The sequence below is a fragment of the Macrotis lagotis genome, chromosome 1 (assembly GCF_037893015.1).
Source record: "Macrotis lagotis isolate mMagLag1 chromosome 1, bilby.v1.9.chrom.fasta, whole genome shotgun sequence".
Taxonomy (NCBI): domain Eukaryota; kingdom Metazoa; phylum Chordata; class Mammalia; order Peramelemorphia; family Peramelidae; genus Macrotis; species Macrotis lagotis.
Genome location: NC_133658.1, coordinates 54779884 through 54807256, shown reverse-complemented (window position 1 = coordinate 54807256; position 27373 = coordinate 54779884). Strand labels below are relative to the sequence as shown.

The 27373-nt window shown below is 42.2% G+C and overlaps 1 protein-coding gene across 1 annotated transcript in view; it reads left to right on the top strand.

Annotated features, from left to right (window-relative positions):
* The window catches only part of JPH3 (junctophilin 3), a 189532-nt gene that overhangs the window by 147665 nt on the left and 14494 nt on the right, over nucleotides 1-27373 (top strand). Inside the window, exons 3-4 of the mRNA XM_074213790.1 lie at nucleotides 16104-16228; nucleotides 22762-23675. Coding sequence (XP_074069891.1) covers nucleotides 16104-16228; nucleotides 22762-23675 — 1039 coding nt within the window. The remainder of the gene's footprint in view (nucleotides 1-16103; nucleotides 16229-22761; nucleotides 23676-27373) is intronic.

The following is a 27373-nucleotide window of genomic DNA, read 5'->3' as shown; positions in this document are numbered from 1 at the left end:
GCTTGGCTAGCGCTAGACTTTTTTTCCTTTCCTGTTACCATGCCTGCCAATTTCTCTAGCTGCCTGGTAATAATGATGGAACCAGCTCAGCAGAAAATTTACCTGAGCCAGCCCTGAATCTGGCTCTCTAAGCCCGCAGATAGGAGCCTCAGCATATGTGCCTTCAGAAGCCTACTGTGGTTTAAGCCAGAGATGAAATTCCTTGCAGGGATGGGCCCAGGGTAGATGGGAGACAAAATTCTAAGAGTGGTAAATATCCATAGCTAGCCCAGGATTCAGAAGTGCTAGGAGAGGCCACTGGGTGAATGGTTGGAAGAGGAGGAAAAAAAGAATGAGATAGCAAGTAAGGGAAAGGAAAGCAGGGATAGAAGGATAAGGAGGAACGTTCAATTATACATTTCTCAATAATAAATGCAGAATGAGTTAGTCATTCTCGTTTTGCTGTACCGTAACTATTTGTTGTGAGGGAGACCTGAGGTTAGAGCATAGTGAGACATATGCCCCAAAAGAGCATCAATGAAACTCATTGAAATGTGCAGAAAATAATAAAAAAAAAAGGTGCAAAAGGGGACATAAACAAATAGAGCAGCTTTATCACCTCGTTAAATTATATATGCATATTTACACACACTTCTTTAGAACAAACCTCATGTAGCAGAAGTTAATGGTTTCTTGTGCAAGTCTATTTTTGTTCTTTTTTAATATTGAAATGTTGGCGTTTGTTGATAATTATTATATTCTCAATAAAAAGAAATTGAAAATATCTGGATTTTATTGTACCCTATGGATTTCAAAACACTTCTCATTTGATCCTTAGAACATCTTAGAGGCAGTTATTTTTTAAATTATTATTATCATTGTTATCCTCACTTTCTAATGAGAAAACTGAGACTGAAAAAGGCTAAAAGACTTTGCCTTGTGTAGCATAGTGATTAAATGTCTGAGGGGAATTAGAATTCAGGTCTTCCTATTCCCTGATCCAGTTATACTATGCCATCTCATATAGAAGGCACTAATCACATAAAGCACCTTGATTGATGTTTATCTTTCATTCTTTTCTTTCTTTTTTTTTTAGTTTTTGCAAGGCAATGGGGTTAAGTGACTTGCCCAAGGTCACACAGCTAGGTAATTATTAAGTGTCTGAGACCAGATTTGAACTCAGGTCTTCCTTACTCCAGGGCTGGTGGTCTATTCACTGTATGATCTTGCTGCTCCTTGTTTTTTATTCTTGAAGAAGACCATGACATCAGGGAGGTGATGCCATGATAATCACATGATTAGGATTTGAGTTGGGGGGGCTGTGCTAAGTCACTAGTCTCACTTTCTCCTCCAGAGCCATCTGGGTCCAATGACCAGATATGAATAAGGACAGCTGGAGATGGCCTTGGGTTCACCTAATGTATGCAATGCATCCTACTGGTCCTTAGCACAGTTTCTGGGATACAGTAGGTATTTGATATATGTTTTATGCTTTGAATGAGAAGTGAAAAGACCATAGAGGGAGGATAAGGGCTACAGAGAAGATTTGCAAATGGAGTCCATCTCATCCCCACTTAAAATTGTATCAAAAAATCACATCATCTTTTAGAGCTATAACAGAATTTGTTATCCTTTAGCCAAACCCTTGTGACTGATCAGGAAAATAGACTTTGAAAAGGAAAACTGACCTAAGGTATCACATCATAAACAGAATATTAGATTTGGAAAGGATCTTGGAGAGCATTGAGTTTTACAGATAAGGAAACTGAGTTCCAGAGAGGCTTGTCTAAAACCACACAGCTATTAAGTAGATGAGCTGAGATCACATAACTAATAATTGAGAGAGTCAGAACAAGAAGACAGATCTTCTCCCTGACTTACATATGCAGTCTAGGTGTCTCTCTATTCCATTCCCAGTAAATTTCATTCCCTACAGTAAGCCTTAGTATATTTAAATTTACCATTTAGGAGTCATTCTCTTTGGGTTAAATATTACTCTTGTCCCTTCACTTCTTTTTGCTGATGCAAATGCCCTGGGGCAGAGGAACATAAGTTATAAATATTTTAGCATGAATTAGCCTTGTTCTAGAATTATAAAATTTTGGAGCTAAAAGGAGCCAGAAGTGAATAATCAGCTACTGCCTAATGTAGGGTTCATAAGCTCCTAGATTTGGAAGTGGAAGGGACCCTAAGGGTCATAGAGTCTTGACCTCCATATTTTACAGAGGAAGGAAATGAGACTAAGAGAGGTAAAGGGACTTGCCTGAGGTCCTTTGACTTTTAAATATACAAAGATGGATTTGAACTCAGGTCCTCCTGACTCCCAAGTCCAGTGCTTTTTCCACTCCACTACCAGATTGTTTCAGTCTGGCTTCAGACTCAATTGTCCCTAAGAGGCTAACATGAATGATTTGAGAAGTGTAAGATTACTTTCATTATATAGGTCCTATGCCAACATCTTCTACTATCCTCACTGGAAAAAGGTGGAGTGAGGGTGAAGCATAGTTTCATTGTTTATCTAAGGTCCTGCTCCCTGTTCTGGACATAGACACATGCCTCAATTTCCCTGTTAGTCTATTTTCTAACCAAAGTTTAATTCTAAAAGCTGGGAGGAAACAGCTATTGGATTTCTCTTTTGCCCACTGCAAAGAATCACAGCATCTTGGCATTACCAGGAACACAGGAGTCATCTAGTCCAATCATCCATACCATGTGACCCTTTCTGAGTCTCGATTTTCTTATCTATAAAATGAGAGGGTTGACAGGTAGGGGTCTGAGATCCCTTCCAGCTTCAAAACATTGATCCTCTAAGAATTTCCTCTACAACATTCCTAAGTGGTCATCCAGGAATTTCTTGTAAACCTCTAGTGAAAGGGAGCTCATTACTTCCATAGCAACCCATTTGTCTTTTGACAGCTCTAATTGTAAACAAGTTTTATTCTTTGTTGTTGTTCAGTCTTTTCAGGCATGTCTGACCCTTTGTGATCCCATGAGGGGGTTTCTTGGCAAAGATACTGGAGCAGGGGGTGGGGTGGGGCGGGGAGAGACAAGAAGGCAGAATAAAGGCAAAGAAAGTGATTTAACATTTCCTTCTCTAGCTCATTTTAAAGATGAAACTGAGACAAACAAGAGTTAAATGACTTGGTTAGGTCACACAGTTAATAAGTACCTGAGACCAGATTTGAACTTACAAAGATGAGTCTTCCTGATTCCAGGCTAGCATTTACAGCCCATTGTTCTTGACCACTAGCTGATTTCTGCCTCTCTGTAACTTCTGTTTCTAGTTATGTCCTCTTGGACGAAGAAGAATAAATGAAGTGCCTCATCCACAACCTGTCAGATACCTGAAGATAGTTTAAGGCACAAGACACCCACCACTCTCAGCTCATTCTCTTCATTTCTGGAAGCTGATCAGACACTTCTTTGCCATGTTGCTGGCCTGCCATAGTCTGCCCTATTTCATATTTATCTGTATAGTTGTACATCTCCTAGTATAACTGAGCTCCTTAATGACAGGGATTGTTTCATCATCCCAGAATCCCTAACATCCATCACAGTACCTTGCACAAGGAAAATACCCTAAAAATATTTGCTGGAATGAGTTGATTCCTTGCACTCTGACTTCCCTCACTGAAATTGAATTCTAAGGTTTTGTGATTCTAAGTGTGAGTTTATGGTGATGGTTTAGTATTGACATCTGCCAGTAACCACGTCCTAGGTCCCCAGAAAGTGCTCCCTGGCTATCATTCAATCAAGGAGGTTGGTGCAATGACCTGTATTCCTCTTATAGACCATAATTCAGACCTACCCATCCTCTGCAGTTATGCCACTGCTTCTCTGATATGTAAAAAATAGTATTTTCTCTTGGCTACTTTTCGGTAAATTAAGTTATTCTGATGCTGCCTTCTAAGAGTAACACTGATTAACTCATAGTTATTGGTAGGTGTGCAGCCAAGGGGGAGAAAGTAATTTATAATGAAATTCCATTAAACAACCAGCTAGGGAATAGAAAGAGCAGTGAGAGGAAAGAGGGAGGGAGGAGGGGGAGGGGAATAGAGAGAGAGAGAGAGAGGGAGAGGGAGAGAGGAGAATGAGATAATATGAAGATAGAAGATCCTGGTATTTGCTTGTATGACCTCAGCAATCTAATCATAGCATTTGACAAATTGTTATGAAAAGGAAATGCTTTTGAATAGGGCTACTCCTCATTTTCTGATGCAGACAGAACAGGACTGTTCTTGTCATGTGAGGACTAGCAGACCAGTCAACAACTTAGCCTGTCACTGACGTGCAAAGGTTTTTTGTTTTTGTTTTTCCTGTAGTAACTATCTTCTTGGTCCTAGCATGAACAGATAATGATACTGGTGGGTTGAGCAAAGTTATAATAAATACTAGCACCATGGACAGAGGCAGCCAAATTGTCATTGATTTAGATTCTTATGGGACCTTGGAGATGACTAATACGCTATCCTCATTTTATAGAGGAGGAAAATTGAGTCCCAGAGACATGCACGGATTGAAGCAGAGTTGAGAATTTGAACTCAGGTTTCCTAGATTCAAAATCCAATATTCTTTTATACCATTTGGTTTATAAGTTCCTAGATGAACTTAATATCTGCAGTAATGAGATTCTAGAGTTGTAAACTCATAGATCATTAGAACTATAAGGGACCTTAGGAATCATCCAATTCACTTCCTCTCTCTGTTTTACAAATGAGGTTTCTCAAACTCAGAGAATAGAATAACTTACCCAGAATGAATATGTTAGATGAAACACACACACACACACATTTTAACCTTTCTCTTTGTGAAAAGTGGCACATAGAAAGTCCATCCAGCTGGACTTACATAGAAATGAGCTTGGGACCCTGTCTTCTTGGACACTATGCTAAGCTGAGATGTCTGGCCAAGAGTTACCACATCCATTTACTTTGATTATTGGGGCAATTGGATTCCAACTAGCTTAGATGGGCCATTTGGACTATTGCCTGGCAATCATCCTTTACATTGTGTTCATAAACAAAACCTGAGTGGGGGGGGGGGGCGTTTCTTTGAGTAAATAGTAACTATGGAAAGGACAAAGAAACAATAATGACATATTTTTGCAGGTAGAGACTAACAAGGACCATAGTACAATTTTAAACAATCCTTCTTCCAGTTAATGCCTATTTACCAGCTGTGTGATCTTGTGTAAGTCACTTAACCATGACTACCTCACATCCAGGGACATTTCCAATCATTCTGATTCATATCTGGTCACATTGACTCTGGAGGAGAAAGTGAGGCTGGTGACTTAGCACAGCACCCTCTCACTCAGTTACAATTCATGTGTTTGTCATGGCATCACCTCCCTGGTGTCATGGTCTTCTTCGAGAATGAAGAACAAACATTATTATTTCTTGCTATATTCATGTGCTTATTATTCCAGTCAAACTAAGCCACTAGTTATCTCACATCTCCTATCATGCTTTCTCCCAACTTCTGTGCATTCATAAGATCTTGGAATATTCTTCTTAATTATCTCTAAGTATCAACATCCTTTTTCTACTTCAAGGCCTGGATCAGATGCCATCTCATCCATGAAGTCTTCCTTGATCCCCACTCACCTCCAGCTCTCAGCTGAAAATTTTCTGGAGATTTGGGTGGGTTTCAAGCTCAGTATGATTTAATAATATTATGTTCAGAGTCATTTTTTGATAACCCACTGGGTCATAGTTCACTCTGGTACATGCTGAGAATAAAAAGGGAAAATGTGAAAATAGACCATGCTCTCTTACATTGTTTTGGAGCGAAGGCTAAGGGCAGGAAGAATGACATGGGCACAAATAAGTGAACATTAATACTAAATTAAATACAAAATAATTTGGGGATAAGTACTAATAACAAAGGTCTTGTTTAGAATCTGCATTTAAGCTTGGCCTTGAAGGAATCTAGAGATTCTAAGAAGAGGAGATGAAGGAGAACATTCAAGCCATGAAGGGGTCAGCTGACTGACTCCAATAAATACATGAAAGTGTAGGAGATGATTGAATGCCATATTTAGGGAATGGTAAATTGTCTGGAATGTGTGAGGAGGAGGAGGAGTAACATGGAGTGATCTTAGACAAATGGACTGGAGCCATACTGTAAAGAACTTTAAATGTCTAACAGAGAAGTTGATACTTCACTCTAAAGATAATATGGAGCCACTAAGGCTGGAGAGTGAAACTGAGTAGGGTTTTTTTGGAATATTATTTGACAGCTTGGTGGATGGTGGAAAGGAAAGGAGAGAGATGAACTGAAGACAGAGAGAGCAATCAGGAGGTTATTGCAATAATGTAGATCAGAAGTAATAAGGACCTGAAAACTGGGATTATGTCTGTGTGAGTAGAAATGAGATAGATTGGGGCAGCTAGGTAGCATAGTGGCTAGAGCACCAGCCTTAGTCAGGGGTGCCTGAGTTCCAGTTTCAGACATTTAATACTTACTTAGCTATGTGACCTTGGGCAAATCACTTAACCCCATTGCCTTACCAAAAACAAAACAAAACAAAACAAAACATAAAAACAATGAGATAGGTTAAGGAATATATTGGAGGTATAATCAACTGGATTTGGCAGGAATCTCTGTTAGACTATGCAGGACTGAAGAGAAGGAAGAGTCAAGACTCACTATAGGGTTGTGGATTAGAAAGATTATGATGCCCTTAACATAGATAGCAAAGAGGAGAGGAATCAGGAATCAGGAAAGATTCTGTTTCAGACATATTGAGGTCCAGGGTATATCCAGATGGAGAGCGCCAGCAGGCGGTTGGCAATATGGCATTCTAGCTCAGGAGGAAGATGAGAGCTGGATATGTAAATCTGAGAATCAGCTATAGAGAGATGATCATTAATATTCCTCCCATCGTGGGGGATAATGAACTCAGCAAGAGCAAGAATGTAGAAAAAGGAGGACTGAGATCAGAACACTGGCATACCACCATGAATTGAGAGGGGGACATAAACCAACAAAGAATACTGTGGAACAATCAGATACATACGAAGAGAACCAGGAAAAGAAGGTATCTTGCACATCCAGGAAGAAGTGGGTGATCCAATGTGAGAAATGCTCAGGAGAACAGAGGGAAAAAATCATTGGATTTACAAATTAATGTACTCATATATTAAGTGTAGTATAATATCTAGTATGAAGCAGACTAACCCTGTATTGGTCAGACCATACTTGTATTATAGTTCTGGGCACCATGTTTTAAGAAGCACATTGATAAACTCAAATATCCAAAGAAGGAAAACTTAAATGGTGACGGGTATTAAGAACATGCCAAATATGGGGTGGCTAGGTGGCACAGTGGATAGAGCACTGGCCTTGGAGTCAGGAGTGCCTGAGTTCAATTCCGGCCTCAGACACTTGCCTAGCTGTGTGACCTTGGGCAAGTCACTTGTTTACAAAAACCAACAAAAAGAATATGCCAAATAAGGAAATACTGAAGGGACAGGAGGTGTTAAGTTTTGAGAAGAGAAGATTGGGATGGAAGGAAGGGAATGAGAACTATATTTGATCAATTGAAGACTTACCACATGGAGGAGAGACTAAATTTGATCTCTTCTTCTAAACAGAGAGAACAGGATTTAAGGTGCCTAAATGCTGGTTCAGCATGAGGAAATCTCCCAACATTTCATACTATCCCAAAGTGGAATACCTATCTGCTAAGGTAGATTTTTCTTGGGTTTTTTTTTTTTGAGGTTTTTAAGCAAAGACTAAATGGTTGCTTGTTGGGTATGTTATAGAGAGAATTTTTGCTCAGGCATGGGTTGGTGCTACAGAGTTCCTTGCCAACCCTGAAGTTCTTTGCTTCTCTCCCTTTTGGACTAATGCCCTTTGTAAGGTCTAGCCTTTGCTCCTAATCAAACTAACAGTTACCCTTGATTTAAGTTCTTTGTTTTGCAAAGCACTCCTAAAATGTGATCTCATTTGATTCTCACAAACCCAAGGAGGTAGGCAACACTGTCATCCTCATTTTACAAATGAGGAAATTGAGGCAGATTTAATTTGACCAGGGTCATGTTACTAATAAATGTTTGAGACTGGATTTGAAATCACACCTTCCTGATTAGAAGCCTTGCATTTTATCTACTGCATAACTTGACTGTCTAATTTATCTTATATATTACTTATTTGAGTTTCGTATCATATTATATAAGTTCCAAGAGGCCAAAAATCATCTTTTTATTTCTGAGAAGTAACTTACAGACTGGTATACCTTTAATAAATGTTAGTGGAATTGCTGTTCCTAGAATTCTATCATTAATGTATATTTCCTTTTATTTAAGGCTCTCAAGGCAGTTAAAATGGATGTGGGGGTTGGGCCAGATGGATTTACAAGCGCATTCTATCAAATATTTAAAGAGTAATTAATACTTATGTTACAAAAATGATTTCAAATAAAGAGACAGAAAATACCCTATTAAATCTCCTTTATGAGGCAAACATTCTGATAACACAAAGGAGAAACAAAGCAGATAAAAGAACTCTAGACCAATCTCACTAATGACTACTGAAGCATAAATTTGAAATAAAATTCTTGTGAGGAGACTACAGAAATGTATCCAAAAGATAATTCACTATAACCAAGTTGGATTCGTACCAAGGATGCAGGGATAGTTCAACATTAGAAAAACAGCATAATTAATTATAGAAACGAGAAAGAACAAACCCCACATGATTATTTTGATAGATGCAGAAAAAATCTTTTGACAACATTCAGCACTCATGTACTTTAAAAAAAATCTAAAAAGCATAAAGATAGAAGGGCTTTTTATTATAGTTAAAAGCATATATTTATAATCAAGATCTAGCATGGTTTGCAATGGAAAAAAAAACAAAAAACCAGGAACATTTCTAGCAAAAAAAAGTAAAGAATTCTTTAACTCTAATCCTACTTCGTTTCTAACCCATTAATCCATGATTTGACACAGATCTAGAAATGTTAGCTATAGGAATAGTAGTTGTCCTTCGATATTGAAGAAGACCGTGACTTCAGGAAAGTGATGTCACTGGCTTGCCTATGAGATTGATTAAAGAGGGGCTGTTGTGCAGAGATGCCATTCTCACTATCCCAATGTGAGCCCAGGGCCTGACATAGTAAGATCGGAATGGTTGGTGATCAATGGAAGACCTTGACCTTTTAGAGTCAGTTCTTTCCCATATCACTGAGGCTCTTTGGTGGTAGTATCATCTCTCAGTGATTTAATTTTATGGCAATAAACTTTCTTTTTTCTTTCCTTTTTTTTTTTTAGGTTTTTGCAAGGCAAACAGGGTTAAGTGGCTTGCCCAAGGCCACACGGCTAGGTAATTATTAAATGTCTGAGACCGGATTTGAACCCAGGTACTCCTGACTCCAGGGCTGGTGCTTTATCCACTACGCCACCTAGCCGCCACGGCAATAAATTTTCAATGGTATGGTAAAGCCACCTGTCATTTGATGGTCTGTTCTTAATTCAGCTTTTCACCCATACTCCCCCCCTCCCCAACCCAAAGACTTGTTTCCCAGAAGCTGCCAGTGGGCCGTTAAAGCAAACAAACTAAATCAAAAATAGAAATATCAATAAGGAAGAGTTAAAACTATTCTTATTTGCAAATGATATAATTGTGAGCTAGCATACATCAGAGAATGGGAGGGAAAAAAACCTAATAGAGAAGATTAATAGCTATGTAACAGTTACAGAATTCAAAATAAATCCACAGAAGTTGTCAACATTTCTTATACAGTCCTAACAAAAGTCAGAAAGAAATAATAATATGAGACATTCCATTCAAAACATATAGTTAACTATCTAAGACATATAAGGGTCCCTGATGTTTTATAATAGCTTAAAAATTTTGGGATACCCTGGATAAATACAAATACAGAATACTCTTGATAGAAATAAAGGGAAACAAATAATCAATAAGATGGTCACTATTCATGATGCAACCAAGGCAAAATAGCCATCAAGGCATGGCAGTTAAAGGGCTGGACTTAGAATGAAGAATACTTGGGATCCAATACTATCTCCATCATCTACTGGCTAAGAGACATTTAACTTCTCAGTGTTTTAGAAAATTCTCTGAGACTGTAAATTGCAGACAAGGTGCTAATCTGTATTAGGGGAGAGAATTTCTTCAGCAGAGAGTTAACTGAACCAGAGAAATCACAGGTTTAGTTTCTTCTACTTAAATGAATTTACCTATTTAGTGCCATACCAATCAAATTAATTATCCAGGTATTTTTTTTAGAACTAGACAAAATAATTTAAAAGTTCATTTGTTAGAGATAAGGATCTATAGCTTAAGAAAAAGGAGAGTGTGAATGAATCATGACATATCATTACCATCCTTCAAACTCTATTAGAAAGCCATAGTCATAAAAGTATTTACTGCTAGTTAAACTGCAGAAAAGTGAATCAGTGGAACAGATTAGATAAACAAGGAACAAAAATGATGAAAAATAGAAGAAGAGGATTTAATAAACCCAAGATTATCAATTATTGGAAGAAGAACTCTCCCCACCCTCTTTTTAAAATAAGAACTGCTGGGAAAACTGGAAAGCAGTTTGGCCAAAATTAAAATTAGACCAACATCTTATACCACGTACCACAATAAGCTCAGAATGGATACTTCATCTGAATATAAGAAGTGATACAGTAAATATATATATACATATGTGTGTGTGTGTGTGTATTAGAAGAGAATGAAATCAAGTACCATTCACAATTATATCCAGAGGGGAAAGTAACCAAACAGTGGAGTGAGAGAGGAAATTTTATATATATATATATATATGTGTGTGTGTGTGTGTGTGTGTGTGTGTGTGTGTGTGTGTGTGTTAAAAGATGATTTTGGTCATACTTCTGCACTCCAGTCTATTTTCCCTTTCAACTGTCAAACTGATCTTCCTACAGTACAGGTCTGACCATGTTATCCCATTATTTAATATAAACTCTAGAGGTTTCCTATTATTTCCAATCAAATATAAAATCTTATGTTTGGTATTTAAGACTCTTCATAACCTGGTCCCTTCTACATTTCCAGTCTTTATTTTTAACCTTAGTTCTCTTCACATCCTCTGATAGCCAGTAACACTGGCCCCCTTCGCTGTTTCACAAACAAGACACCCATCTCCCAACTCTGGGTATTTCCATCGGCTGATCCTTATGCCAGGAACTTGCTCCCTGCTGATCTCCACCTCCTGACTTTTCTAGTTTCCTTCAAGTCTCAGCAAATATGTTCTTCTTTGCAAGAAGCCTTTCTCATTCCTTTTTCAATTTGCTGTCTCTTCTCTGAAACTTTTCTTAATATATATCCTGTCTCTATCTTAGTTATTTGCATCTTGTCTCCATTAGACTGTGAGCTCCTTGAGAGCAGGCAATGTGGTTTTTTTGTACACAGTAGGTTCTTACTGAATGCTTATTGACTTGTCTTGAAATCAAATTTAAAAACTTTTATATGAATAAAATCAGTGAAGAGAATTGGAAAATAAAGGGGGGAAATGGAATAAAATATCAATGAAACTTGATATATAATATATACAGGAAATTGACACAAATTGTGTTCTCCAATAGACGAGTGGACAAAGCAAATAAAAAGATTTGGATTTTTTTTAAGATTTCTGAACTGTAAAGGATCATATGAAGTCATGTTCAAAATTACTAATAGAAAGAGAAAGACAAATTAAAATAACATTGATCTTTTATTCATCTCCACACAGAGAGGCAAAAGATGGGAATGATCACTATTGGAGAGCCTGTTGATTGATCCCTGTTGGTGGGACGTCAGAAAGCTTCAGACTTTCTTTCTTCCTTTCTTTTCTTTTTTTTGTGGAGGTAATTGGGGTTAAGTGATTTGCTTAGGGTTACACAAATAAATAAGTATCTGAGGCTGGATTTGAACTTAGGTTCTCCTGACTACAGAGCTGATAGTCAAAGCAATGCATTACCTAGCTGCCCTCAGATACTAAGTTGATGTAAATTCTTGGTATATGGGCAGGGGAGGAAGAAGAGAGATGAGAAAGAGGGAACAAGAACTAAAGCAGGGACTTATTTACACTTGACCTCACTAATGAAGCTCTGCATACAATCTGGTGCAAGGTAATATGGCTTGGACTATTTCAGGTCTAGAAAGCAGGGAAGGTCACTTGCCTTGATTCCTTCTTCCTATGTGAAGTTCTGATATATTGCCTCCAGCGGATCTCTGATCAAGTCTTCTGTTTGGCATCAAAGCCCTTTGTGATCTTGATTGTGTCTGAATGCAGATTGAAATATACTTTTTTTAAATTCTTGCTTTTCCCAATGATTTTTTTTGGTCTATGTTTTCTTTTATAACATGACTAATATAGAAATATTTTACATATCTATCCATATATAATGTTTAAAAATATAGATATCTAATTTCAATACTTTGCAGCTCATCTGCAACATTTTTTTCCTGCTACACCACTCAAGAACATTCCTTGACAGGTACTTCAAGTCTATGCCATTCATATGGGGCTTTCATTAAAATTAATTTGCACCCCAATGTTCTAACAAGACCAATAATGTTGGAACAAAAATCAGAAGCAGACCATTAAAAAAACAGAAATAGCTAGAGCATTTCTATAAGTAACTGGGGAATCAGGAAATAAAACTGCAGCTTCCATGCCCCCCAAGCAGGGGCTGTGCCAGTTGTGGTGGTTCCAGTTCCAGGCTTGTTAGGACACAAAGCAGAGAGGGAGACCAGCCCCCTATGCAATGCAGGGAATAACTCTGTCTGGTCTGTCTGGGACTCTCCTGGGCACCAGTCCTGCTGAGGACTCTGCTGGTTTGCCAGACTCCCCCTCCTCATTCAGGCAAAATTACAGGAAACTTAGAAAAAGGAGGACAGCACTGGAGGGCGTTTTTGTTGCTATTCCCAGGAGGTTTCCTGATCAAAACTGGAAGCCTGTGTTAGAAGGTGTCTGGATTTCTTCAACTCAATGGAAAAGAAGCAGAATTCTTCCAAGTTGCTGCAGAGGGAGTAGAACAGACATATAAGGCAGGGCAAGCCAGGATTGGAACATGAGTAGGGGGCTGGGTGCCAACAAACCTATGTGAGCCTGCATCCACCAACAACTTACTGGGATTCATTTGTCCCCCCCCCACCTTTTTTTGGTGAGGGGAGGGTTAGTTGAACTTTGGAGTACTGTCTGAGGGAAAATAGAAGTCCTATAATTTTAAAAAGCAAGTTACTTGCTCCCATATAAGACATCTTGATTCTAGGTCTGGCTGTAATACCAGTTCATTGGGTAATCTCGGGCCAAGCCTGGACTAATCTTTTCTTCTCTGGAAAAGGACGAAGTTTAATTAGATGGTTTTTGAGTTTCTTTTCAGATCTAATTGTCTGTCTTGTTTTGGACTCTCCAAGCTCTGACATTGAGTTCTAAGAGCCCTCCTACCTCTGATATTCTAAATTAGAGAAAAGACAGTCATAAGAAGGTTTTTTCCCCCCTGGGATCACCTCATGGAGAAGGTGGTACTTATTTGAGGCAAACAGGTAGTGGAGTGGATAGTGCACAAGACCCAGAGCAGTAAAGACGTGGTTTTAATTTTGACCTCAGCCATTTTATTAGCAGTGTGATCCTGAGCAAATCACTTTAACTTCTGTCAGCCTCAGTTTCCTCATCTGTAAAATGGTGATTATAATAGTGCCTACCTCCTAGAGTTGTTTCTAAGATAAAATGAGAATATTTTTAGAGACTTTTGCAAACTGGCCACCATTATTGTTTTTTATTAATCACAGACCTTGAAAAACAGGTGGGACTAGAAAAGAAGAGAAGGAAGGAGAGGTTACCATGCATGACGGGGTGGGGGATGCAGAGGGCTTCCATCAGCAATGCTATAGAAGTAGAAACACTCCTTGTGTGTTTGGGGGGATGGTAACTAGACCAGACACGCTGAAGCAAAGGTTTATGCAGCGTTAGTATAGTGTAGGATAACATTGGGAAGTGGATCAGCCCATTTTATCCTCACAATAACCTTGACATGTGCATAATGGTGGTGATAGAGGTGGCAATAATGGCATCATTTCATATGCCTCATTCGCTATCAGGATCCCTAAAGAGATCTGTCCTGCCCCGCCCATCGGGGCAGATGCCGATCCTATGTTCCTCATATCTCTGAGGCTGTGACAACAGAAACTGGATTTGGGGATTGCTTTCCCTCCTCACCTCCGTCTGCCAGCTTCCTTCAAGATTCAGTTCAAAACCTGCCTTCTGAGAGAAGGCCCTGAAGAGGGGGCATCCCCCTCCCCTCCCAGCCCCTACTGCCTTCCGCTAGGAAACTAACTTCCTTTTACACAGTGACCCTGTGTGTGTGTGTGTGTGTGTGTGTGTGTGTGTGTGTGTATGGGGGTGGGCAGGTAGGTGCATACACATATAACATGGTAGAGGATCTATATAATAGGCATTTGTATATGATATATGTATATATACTATGCTATATATATAAAATAGGGAAATTATATGCTATAATAATACTATAAATATATACTCTATGATATATATTATAAAGAAATTATATAGTGGATATATAATACTACATGTATGAATGTTTGAAATATACCATATAGTACATATGATATGCTAGGGCATCTTTGATGTGATTATAATAAAGATATCTACATGTATTATATACATGCTACACATAGTATACATATTGAGATAGCCTCTGTTATACCACAGTGTGTCTATCTAATGTAAACCCTGATGGACATGTATTTGTAGATGCCATAGTATTATATGCCATACACACACATATAGACACACTGTGGAATATATTATATACACATAGGTATGTAGATAGAGGGATGGATGAATGAATGCTTGGATGGATAGATGATAAAGACAGATGGTAGATACATAGATGATTGGATGATGGATGATAAATAGATGAATAATAGATTGGTAGTTGAAAGATGGGTAGATAGGTAAGTAGACAGGTAGATGGATGGATGGTTGGGGGATGAATGGATGGATGGGTGGGTGGATAGGTGGATGGGTGGATGGGTGGATGGATGGATGGATGGATGGATGGGTGGGTGGATGGATGGATGGATGGATGGAGGGGGGAATAGATGGATAGATGGGGGGATGGATGGATGGGATGTGTTTAATGATTAGCATGTTGCCTCCCCCTGATTAGAATGAAGGCCCTTCAGGGACAGGAACCAGATCTACACCTTGCTTAACACATTCTGGCTCAGAGTAGGTGCCTAATGAACACTTGTTGACCAGCTCCCTGAGCAGCTGAGCTCAGGTTCCCCCTAACCTGGAATTTGTGAATCCAGGGACTCTCGGGACTTGGAAGTTCCTTCTTTGGACACCCCTCAGTGAAACCCTGGGGGAGAGACAGCATGGTGTTGGCAGAGAAGCAGTCCTGGCTTGGAGACTGTGTTCTCAATTCTGGTCTCTTTTTGGAGTGGGTCATTCCCTGCTCATATCAAGACAGCGTCAGGACAGCTGGCAGCAAGTGCTGCTTCTTTCTGGGCTCCAGGTTCATGTCCACCCTATTCATGGGCATACTGAGGGGCAGAGAAACAGCCTTGAACATTTACTACCTGTTTGACCTCTGGCAAGTCCCTTCCGCCCCACACCCCCCCCCCTCGGGCCTCCATTTCTTCTTTCATAGGATAAGAGCCTCTCATTCCTTTCTAACTCTCCATAAATAATCAGTTTTGTTTTGTTTTTGGTAAAGTATTTTGCAAATGGGAACATCGGAGATCAGTGTTGACTAAGACCATTATGGGGGTGGCAATGAGGAGGAAACTTTCTGGGCTCAGTTTGCCAGTGGACTGAACTCAATGATTCTGCTCTAACTCTATGATTCTTCTTTTTGTTTGGCAGTAGGTGGACATTCCACATTGGGAAAGTCTTCCTAGGTCTTAAAGTTGCCCCGGAATGGACAGGGTGGTGCCTCGAGGTGGAGGGGTTACCTCAATGGTAGAGGCTGGATGCCAGCCTCTTCTCTGGTTCTTCTCCAGTGTATCCCTGCATGGGCACAGGCTGGTCTAGCTGGCTCAGCCATGAGCTCCCTTCCCCTTTGGCAGCTCTGGAAAGTGCCTCACCATCTCCCCTGTGTCTCCCCTTCCTGTAGGACGTCTCACTCGCGGGCCAAGGCGGAGGCTGCCCTCACCGCGGCTCAGAAAGCTCAAGAAGAAGCCCGGATGGCCAGGATCACTGCCAAAGAGTTCTCGCCTTCCTTCCAGCACAGGGAAAATGGTGAGTGGGTGGGAGGCTCCTGGGGCCAAGGGCCGGGGGAGAAGTGACCTGGTCAGGATGTCCTCGTCAGCAGTGTGTGTGTCTGTCTGCATGAGTCTTGTGTCAATGCATGTGGGGCAGCCAGATGGCACAGTGGGTAGAGTATCGGCCCTGGAGTCAGGAGGACCTTGGTTCAAATCCAGACTCAGAGACTTGACCCTTTCTAGCTGTGTGACCCTGGGCAAGTCACTTAACCCTGATTGCCTCACATCCACGGCCATCTCCAGTCATCCTGATTCATACTTGACTGGTGGACCTAGATGACTCTGGAGAAGAAAGTGAGGCTGGGGACTTAGCACAGTCCCCTCCCTCTCCCCCAAATCCACTTTATACATGTTTGTCATGGTATCATCTCCCTGATGTCATGGTCTTTTTCGAGAATGAAAGACAAACATCATTGTCAGCATGTTGCTTTGGTGTGCAACTGTGTTCATGCACACATGAACACATACGTGTGTTTATGTGAATGCACACTTACACTACATAGTAATTTGTTGTGTTTATGCACTGCATTGCTGTGGGTGTGTTGGCATGTGCTTGTGTCCACAGGCACATGTGCAGTGCTTCTGAGTTGCAGCATGTGTGTGCTGCTGTCCACTGCACTGTATGCTGTACACATGTGTAGAGCCTCGTGCTGTGCTACATGTGTGTGCATGGGTGTATATTATTGCCCAGGTCAGTGTGTATTTGTGCTTGTAGATGTGTGGAGTGCAGAAAGTTGCACGTTGTCACTGCCACAGCCGGCCCTGCGTTTCCTTGTGCACTGCAGAAAAGCAAACAGAATTGTGGGACTGTCTGATACCTTCTGTCATTACCTGATGCTGACAGGTTTAATTCAGAAGGGTGTCTGGTGTTCATCTCCCTGGACTATTATAATTGCACCAGGGCAGCTAGTTGGCTCAGTAGACGGAGCACTGGCCCTGAGTCAGGAGGATCTGAGCTCAAATCTGGCCTCAGACACTTAATAATCACCTAGCTGTGTGGCCTTGGGCAAGCCACTTAACCCCACTGCCTTACAAAAAACCAACCAAATGAAAAAAGAAATACACCAGAGCTTCCCCACTCTTCTTCCTCATATCACACATATGCATGTATGTACATGAACATACCATGTGAATCCTTCCCCGTGCTCATGGTCCGAGATCTCTGGTAGGAGATCCCCAGACCTCTCTTCTCTGATCTCACTGACTAGGGGATGGCTACTCAGGAAGGAAGGAAGAACAATAGTGTTGGAATCAGAGGGTCTGAGTTCAAATCCCACCTCTGACAATGATCCTAGACAAGTCATGTCACCTCCTTGGGCTTCAGTGTTCTCAACAAAAATGAGGGTGCTGAACTATAGAGCTTCTGAGGCCCCTTTCTCCCAGATCTAAGACTTTTCCTCTACCTAGTAAAGAGTAGTAATGCAGTTTAAGAAACTATACCTATTGTCCTAAAATTGGGTGGGAGCCCTGAGACATTAAGCCATTTAACCAGGTTTGTTGACTTGACATTCTTGGATTGATCACATAGGTAGCAAAACTTGAACCCAGGATTCTCTTGACTTCTGGATTAATTCTTTATCAACTTTCTCACCAGGCTGTTTCCCTTTCTCTGACAGTCTCTCTTTGTCCATAAAAGACAAAGGGCTTTCTTCCATTGTCTTTCTAGGCTCCCTTCCTCCCCTCGGACTCATTTCTCTTTGTTCTGAGAATGCCTGTCTTCCCTCCTCTCCCCTCCCCTCCCTTCATCCTTTTCTTTCTTTCTCTTTCTCTTTCTCTCTTTCTCTTTTTCTTCCTTCCTTCCTTCCTTCCTTCCTTCCTTCCTTCCTTCCTTCCTTCCTTCCTTCCTTCCTTCCTTCCTTCCTTCCTTCCTTTCTTTCTTTCTTTCTTTCTTTCTTTCTTTCTCTCCATCTCTCCCCTCCCCTCCCCTCCCCTCTTTCTTCTCTTTCTTCTCTCTCTCTCTCTCTCTCTCTCTCTCCTCTCCCTTCTCTCCTCTCTTTTTCTTTCTTTCTTTCTTCTCACTTAATCCCAAGCTCACCTCTTCTCTCAGTAGCCCCCGGCTCCTGCACCAACTAGTTAACGGGGCCTCCTTCCTACCCCTTTCACAGATATTAGCCCCCCCTCCCATAGAGTATCTTCTGTGCAGAGACATTTCCAATTCTGTCACCCATTGACCTGAGGTCTTTGATGAAGCATCATTATCTTGATGTTTAATTGGTTCCATGACTGGGCTTTTCACCACCAGTGTCTTTTCTGTTTCTGTTGAGCAGCCTTTCTGAGGCCTCCACTCCAAAGCCACACCTGATGCTGAGGTCTTTGCTTGTGGGTGCAGCTTCGCCATTGTCTGGGCCTTGGGCCAGAGCAGACCTGGCTGGCCCTGGATGGGATGATGTCCAGCAGCCAGGACAGTGGAAGGAAAGCATAGGCACCTGTGAATCAATGAACCACCCCATCAAGTGTGTGTGTGTGTGTGTGTGTGTGTGTGTATATATATATATTGAGCCTCTTGGGTTGGTAGAAGCTCCAACCACTGTTTTAAGAGTACTGAGGATCCCTGTTCCTCAGAGATCCTGCTATGGAGGACTCCTTCTCCCTTGTTCTAGTTTCTGCCTAAGTTGGGAGCCAGGAGGGAGGTCCTGCTGCTCCCACAGAGTGCTTCCCTTCAGACCTTGAACGGAGGGATTGGCTTGTGGGTGCCGGGGGCAGGTAGAGAGGCCTTGGAGCTGGCTAGCTCAAGGCCCAGCAGAGGAGTAAGAGAAAAGACATTGAAATCCAAGTGTAAAGGCTGCGTATACTGCTTTGCATTTTCACAATGATTCTTCCAGGAATATCACATGCTCAGGAACTAATTTTAGCCAAAGATCATTTCCCAGCTGGGTGAGCTGCTCAAAGGCAGGATTGTGAAGATGAGCAGGATGGCACGGGGCTGCCACCAGCACCTTCCTGCTGGTGCCCTCACGGCCACCCTCCCCAGGCACTCTCACCAGCACCTTCCCTTAGGGGATCTTGCCAGGCTCTGGTTCTAGGACTTCCTGGGCCTGGGAGCACGAGGATGCTATCCTGACCCTGTGCCACCTGTGGCATGCCAAGAAGCAGGTTTCAAGACAAAGGTCATGGCTAATGGCAGCCCCTTCCTCCCCTGCCCCCTGAAATTTGGCAAGGGCCCACCACACTTGTGATTAGGAAGGCACCATTGGAGAAGTGGCAGCATGTCCTGAACAGATGGCATGGAGCTGGAATGAGGTGACTGGCTCGGCTAATATGTGGATTTAAATATCCCTGCTAGAGTGGAGGCTCGTTTGGGCATAGGCGTGGTCTAGGGGGACAGTAGGGACCTAGAAGGGGACAGCTGGGAACTGGCAGGGGTCTCTGGGGTTCCTTGTGAACACAGGATGGATGGAATAAGGGAACAGAGGATCACGCAAAACAAGAGAATGAACTTCAAGGTCAATCTGTTTATTTCCCAAACTATTCCTATGGACTTAGCTATTTGGGGAGTGGGGCACAGAAGGACAAGACAGGCTGTGGATGGGATCAGTCTCCAGGGAACTTCTCAAAATGGTCCAGATGGTTTTGCGAACCTGGTTCAGTCCTTTTAATGGCCAACAAGTGGCCATGGCAGGCAGAAGGAAGGGGCACATGGAGGAAAGATGACTGGAGAGACCCTGGGGTATGTCCAGGGAGTAGTGGACTTCTAACTTGGTTGACTACTATCTGCCTACTGACCTCAGGTGAATCACACTCCTTTCTTGGCTTCATTTTCTCTATCTCAGAAATAAGGTAGTTTAAATGAGTTTTAAGACCCCTTTCTTTCTTTTAAAAATTTATTGCTAGGTGGAGCAGTGGATAGAGCACCGGCCCTGGAGTCAGGAGTACCTGAGTTCAAATCCAGCCTCAGACACTTAATAATTACCTAGCTGTGTGGCCTTGGGCAAGCCACTTAACCCCATTTGCCTTGCAAAAACCTAAATATATATAAATTTATTTACCTTTCCAACTATGTGCAAAGAAAGTTTTCAACATTCATTTTTGTAAGGTTTGAGTTCCACATTTTGCCCCTCTCTCCCTTCCCTTTCCCCTTCTCTTGGCAGCAAGCAATCTGATACACGTGTACGTAAAGTGGACATATACATTAAACATATTTTGATATTAGTCATTTGTAAAAAAAGAAGCAGAACAAAAGGAAAAAACCAAGAGAAAGAAAAAAACCATAAAACCAATTTTGAAAATTGAAAATAGTGTGCTTTGGACTGTGTATAGACTCCATTGTTCCTTCTCTGGATGTAGACAGTATATTCCATCACCAGTCCTTTAAGGCCCCTTTCAAGTACAACTCCTCTGACCCTAGGAGCTGGAACATGGATTTGTCAGTTAATCAATAAACATTTATTGAGCCTATAATTTACTGGGCATTATGCAAAGAAAAATATATATCTACTTACTACCCATTTACTTATGGATGTTTATATGTATATCTGTCTGTCTGTCTGTCCAGCTATCTATCCATCTATCTATCTGTCTCTGTCTTCTTATCTATCTCACTATCTGTCTGTCTATCTCACCTATCTGTCTGCCTGTCTGTCAAGGCCATGTTCTCTATCCTCATTCCACCCTCTTTCCAAACAGGACCACAGATGTCTCAGAGGACTGGAGATCATATATAGATTGGTAGAATGCTAGAACAGGAGGAAGCTTAAACGTTATGTAGTACAAACTCCTTATTTTACAGAAGAGGAAGCTGAAGAAGGGAAAACTGATGGGAGAAAGAGTCTATTTTCTCTTGTAGTAACCTTTATAATGTTTAACAACTCTCATTGTTGGGAGTTTTCTTTTTAATCTATGGAGATGCTAAGCTGACTCTGGAGTCAGGAGGATCTGAGTTCAAGTCTAAGCTCAGACACTTGCTAGCTATGTGACCTTGGGCAAGTCACTTTACCTGGTTTGCCTCAGTTTCTTCATCTGGAAAATGAGCTGGAGAAAGAAATGGTATGGGGCAGCTAGGTGGCACAGTGGATAGAGCACCAACCCTGGAATCAGGAGGACCTGAGTTAAAATCTGACTTTAGATGCTTAATAATTACCTAGCTGTGACCTTGGGCAAGTCATTTAACCCCCCACTGACTTGCAAAAATTAAAAAAAAAAGAAAGAAATGGTAAACCAATCCAGGATCTCTGTCAAAAAAAATTCTAAATGGGGTGTCAGAAAGTCTGAAGAGACTGAAATGACTGAGCAACAAAACACCCTCATCTTCCAGTTTGCCCTCTTCTCCTCCTATTCTGCCTGAATAGTCAAGATTATTAATCCTTAACCATTTTTAACATTTTAATCTATTCCTTCTAACTTGCCCTTTTCTAAGATAAATGGTCCCAGTTCTTTAATATTTACTCAGAGAGCTTTCCACCATCATCTCTACCTCCTTCATGGTTTTCCTCTGTAACTCCCCAAGTTTAGAAACCCAGAAATGGGAGTTGTTTAGTCAGGAACTGACCATTCTGAGTCAATGGGTGGTTACAGAAGCGCTTCCTTTTAGGTCTACACCTTATTAATGATAGTTGTGTCTCACTAATTCCTTAGAATGATCTCCCAGGACTCTAAGACCCTTTACACTCTGGCTTACTCCAATCTAGGCAGCCTTTCTCAGTGACCCATTTCTACATTATTCATCCCTATTCTTCCCATCCCTCCAGATATTCCCCCCCTCCCCAAGAGTGACTCAAGTCAAGAGGAGGTTCCATAGTTAAAGCATGGACCAGGTCAAAGATTCAACATTCATTCATGTACCAGAGACAAGGTAATTTTCTGGTCATGAGGGGTGTCATGTCTTTGGTGTCATCTTGACCAAGTCATGTGACTTAATAGCTTTGAATTAGAAAAAATCTTGACGGTCACAGTCCTGCAATCCCCCCACATTTCACAGATGAAGAAACTAAAGGTTGGAGAGAGTAATTCACTTGTCCAAGGTCACGCAGGTAGCACATGTTAGAGCCACATCCTCTGACTGTCGATAAAACACTCCTTCCTGTTATACCACTTTGTATACAATTTCCTCATCTGTCAAATGGGCATGATAATGCCCAACCCCCCCTCCCAGCATTAATGGAAGGGTCAGATGAATTTGGTGAATGGGTAAGTACTTTGAAGAATTAGAAGATGTTCTATCAATTCTAGGTATTTTTATCTCTTCTCTTTCTTTCTCCTTTTCTGTTAATAATTAACTGGGTCAGAAAGGATGAGCCACGGCTGCGGATGTAACTGATAATTCTTCATTGTTCAGAGGTCACACAAGAGGCCCTGGCATAGTGAAATGGGCAGGGGATAAAGTCGTCGCATGATGTTGGGGTTTTAAAATGGGAAGACCAAGCGGTAGGTTGTCCCTGGTAGACTTGGCGTGACTAACTCTGTTCTTTGATGGGTCTATCCTTGTTTACAGCAAGATTACCGACTTACAACCCGCCCCCAAGTATTCTCTCTGTGACCTTGACTTTGTGTTTCTTGATGTCTTCCTCTATAAAGGACTTGAATGCCAGAGGCCAAAGCGTCAGAATTCGAGTGACGATATCGAGGTGATCTCCACAGGGACCCCATTGCAACAGGAGAGTCCTGAGCTGTACAGGAAAGGCACAACCCCTTCCGACCTCACCCCTGATGACAGCCCCCTCCAGAGCTTCCCTGCCAGCCCCTCCATCACGCCACCACCGGTCCCTGCCTCCCGGAACAAGAGTGCCCACTTCTCCCGGCAGATCTCCATGGATGAAGAGCGAGGTGGAGAGATCCAGATGTTGCTGGAGGGCCGGGGTGGGGACTACCTAAGGCCCAACAGCTGGAATGAGGAGAAGGTAGGGGGGTCGAGAGGGGTGCGGAGCGGGGCCCTGCGGAGCTGCCAGCCTGGAGATGACTACCGTGGCCGCAGCTCGGGCCACAAGCACCCGTCAGCATCCTCATCGGGGAACCACAAGCCCCGGGAGAGGTGGGCAGATTCCCCCACCCCGTTCTCATGGACTTCCCACCACCGATCCAACAACCACAGCTCAGGGAATCCCAAGCTGCTGGAGTTGGATGAGAAGCTAAGCAACTATGAGATGGAGATGAAGCCCCTCATGAGGATGGATTCTTATATGCAAGAGGTGCACACCCAAAAAAGACACTACAGCAAAGCTGGGGCCTGCCGGAGCTTGGTGGAAGATCACCGCTCCGACGACCGGGCCTTTGGGGTGCAGAGACTGAGGTCCAAGTCCCAGAATAAGGAGAATTTCAGGCCGTCGTCTTCTGCTGAACCCACAGTGCAAAAACTGGAAAATCTAAGGCTTGGGGACAAAGCCGAGCCCCGGCTACTGAGATGGGACTTGACCTTCTCCCCACCCCAGAAATCCTTACCTGTTGCACTAGAATCTGATGAGGAAAATGGGAATGAGCTGAAGTCCAGTACGGTAAGTGTCTCTTGCTTCAGCTTGGGGGGAGAGCCAGGCCATAGGGTAGTGCCCAAGCTGGCGGAGGTCCCCCTAGAGGATCATAGATTTAGGAGAAGGGACCTCAGAGGACATCTAGTCCCAGCCCCTCATTTCACCGATGAGGATACTGAGGCCCAGGGAGGGGAAGTGATTTGCCTGAGGTCACACAGGTAGGATGTATCAGAGACAGGATCTGAGCCCAGGACTTTGGACTCCGGATCGAATGTTTATTCCACTGTACCGCATGGTTTTTCCATTAATAAGGGTCTTAGGTCTGGGGTTCCCCAATTGATGCCCCCAAGTGGCCGCCTCAAGATTCTCCACTCCCAGACACATTTCCTAATGTCCCAATGGTCAATTGTGTCTCCTCCTTCCTACCTTGCTGGACACCTATGCTGGAGGCAGGCAGAATCTGGGAACCTGAGTAAGAAGGGGCCACATAAAGAAATCAATAAAGAATGGCAATCCCACTAGATAAAAAAAATCTAAGGGGCAACACACTTATTAAACACCTGCTGTATACAGAGCTCTGTGCTAGTTAATGGGGATGATTCCAAGTTTGGATAAGGTACAGTTCCTGCCCTCATTCAATTCGACAGATAATCAATAAGAATTTAATAAGGACTGACTATAGCCACATGTTAAATGCTGAGTATACAAAGGCAAAAAAAAGAAAAGAAAAAAGGAAAAAGGAAACGAAATGGCCCTTCCCATTTCAAGAAACCAGCATTCTATTGAGAGAGACAGCATCTAAATCTATCAGGTTGTTAAAGAAGGTGGCTTAAGAAGGGGTGGGCACTAGCAGTGCTGTGTTGGGGATGCAAAGATAACCCCTGACCTCAAGGACCTTACAATCTATTGAGGACAGACAGTACATGAAAAGAATTTGGGGGACAGGGTGTTCAGGGGAATAAAGCATGATGTCTAGGAGTGCAGCTAGGTGGGAAATGAGAAGAGCTGTCCACTATTCACTCTCCATCCTCCGTAATCAGAGGGAGACACCCTAACCTTAACCCTAACTTATGAGAGAGGGATACTGAGGAGGTATGGGTTTCAAGGTTGAGATGATCTTATAGGAAGATGAGAGAGGGCTATGCAGGTTGATCAGGGAGAAAACAGTGTTTGAGTTGAGTCTGGAGGGATGTAAGGGATTCTCTGAGGTGGAGATGAGGAAGGAGTACCCCAGGCTCAGGGAATGGCCACAAAAGACATGGCTACAAGAGGCAGATTTCTCTGGGTGAAGAGCCCAGGAAGACCAAGCATCTAGTGTCAGACTAAAATGAGATATCCTCTGAACTCGAGATTACACCCTACTGGAGGGACAGCCAACTGAACCCAGAGAAAGTGGGGTGGCATCAGCAATGGTGGGAAGCAGGGGAGCTTCCTTGGGGTAGGACATAGCTCTTGAGCACTGAGAGGGGATTCACGAGGCAGAGATGGGGAGGGGGAGCTCATGGAACTTAGGGTCTAATGGATAGAAGTGAAGAGTTGTGGTCCAGTGGAACCACCGCTGGACTTGGGAGGCATCGCACCTGGGTCCGGATCCCTCCCCCGATCCTTCCTACCTGTGTGACTATGGGCAAGGCACTTAGTTTCTCTGAGCCTCGGGTTTCCTCATCTGTGAAGTGGAGAATAATAATATTTGCACTACTTACCTCTCAGGCTTGTGCCGAAAGCACTTCACAAACCTTAAAACCCCATAGAAATGGGAGCTATTCTTCTCAAGTGTTCAGAGGATGCATGGATGCATTTGGCGTGGCCCTCCATGGGGCTCAGAGAGAGACCAAAGGTAAGTGGGATGGTTTGCACCTCAATTGGAGATATGAGGAGGTGGGATGGCTTACTCATTGGTATAGTCTTGAAGGCAGTGGGATGGTTTGCATTTCATTGGAGAAATAAAGAGGTGGGATGGCTTATCTATTGGTATGGACTTGAAGAGAGTTTCATTCCCTCAATCATTGCACTTTCAACTGGTTCACAAAGGAGGTGAGATGGTTTATCCCTTGTACAGTCTTGAAGGTAATTGAATACCCTACAGGAAGTGGGAACTGTATTTAGCCAGATCTTGTTCCCTATACCCTCCCCAGGTTTAAGTAGCAGTCCCATAAAACATAAGAGTATGTGGTTCCTGGGTTCAAAACGAGAGTAACTAACTGCCCTTTATATAGTGCTTTGAGATCTGCCTGGGACTTTATCCACATCATCTTTGACCCTCTCCAACATTGTTGTAAAACAGAATATAATAAATGTTATTCTCCCCATTTTACAGATGAGGAAAATAAGACTCCTACTTGCTTTTTGTTGGGAGAGGAGGATATTGAAGAAGGTCTCAGGCTCTTACAGATCTTTTCATATATTCCCATTTCTGTCACCAGGGAGGGCTTCCCTCCTAACTCAATGGGCACATAAGGAGAATCTATAACTGCAAACCCACAGCTTGGCAGTGAGATGTTGTTTTATCCAACTCTAGGGTCTCTGAGGCTCAGAGAGATTAAGTAGCTTGTCTGGAATCACACAATAGCTACAGTTCAGAGACAGGATTTGAACTCAGGTCTTCTTAAATCCTAATCCAATACTCGGAATGCCAATGCCTGAACAATGGGGAGCAAGACCTGCCTAAGTTCTGGCCCCTGTCTCCCCCATGTTCTCACCATCCAAAAGTTCATATTCTCATTTTTCCAGAATATCCATAATACAGAATTAATCCAGAATGGGAAATGGAAAGTTCTGGTTAACTGAGAGATCAAACATGGATTACCCACTTTCAGGTTTAAAGCATCTGCATATGATCACATCAGAATCTTTTTGGGGTTTCTGGAGGATCATAGTTATCAAAGAATCCTGGCTAGAAGGGATTTTAGGAGTCCTGCTGATGAGGAGACTGAGGTCCTGGCAAGTTAAGTGACTTTCCCACTGTCACATAGGAAGCCAGTATTTCTCCAGAGCCAGTCCTCTTTCTACTAATATTTGTACTTACCTAGGTGTTCTTTGGGGGAAAAGGCAGGAATTTTTAGTTTTTTGGGAATTATGAATTTTCTGGTCATTTATACAATAGATTCTCTATAAATATCATTTTATAATTTATCATAAGAACATTAAGTTTACCATTTGCCATATAATCTATAACTCAGTTAGGTCTAAATCTGAGGGTAGATACCTCAGGCCCCTTGTGGATCCAACTCTGTGATTCCATGAAACTATTCCACTCCTGGGGGCACACCCCACAAGAGAACCTGGCCCTGTATCCGGGGAGCACACTCAAAGGGGAGAAGGAGACTTTTCAGATTCATAAGAAACGTCTCTTTGTAGATTCCTGTGGCCACACAGAAGCTTGGGTCTAATCACTCTCAGGTATCATGAGACACTAAGTTTCTGCAGTCAAAAATCTGAGTTCAAATTTGGCCTCAGCATTGTGACCCTGGGCAAGTCACTTAAATTTCTATCTGCCTCAGTTGGGTGTTGTGAAAGCCAAAGGAGTGACCTTTGTAAAGTCCTTTGCAAACCTTAAATTTGGTGGAAATGTTAGTTATTATTGGTATTATTCTAATGCAATAGATTTATACATATAATTGTAATATTTTAAAATTAATTATTGTATTATAATATATTATTAATATTATTATCATCAGCTTATAATAAGTGTTCTCTCCATCACATTGGACTGCATTCCCTGAAAC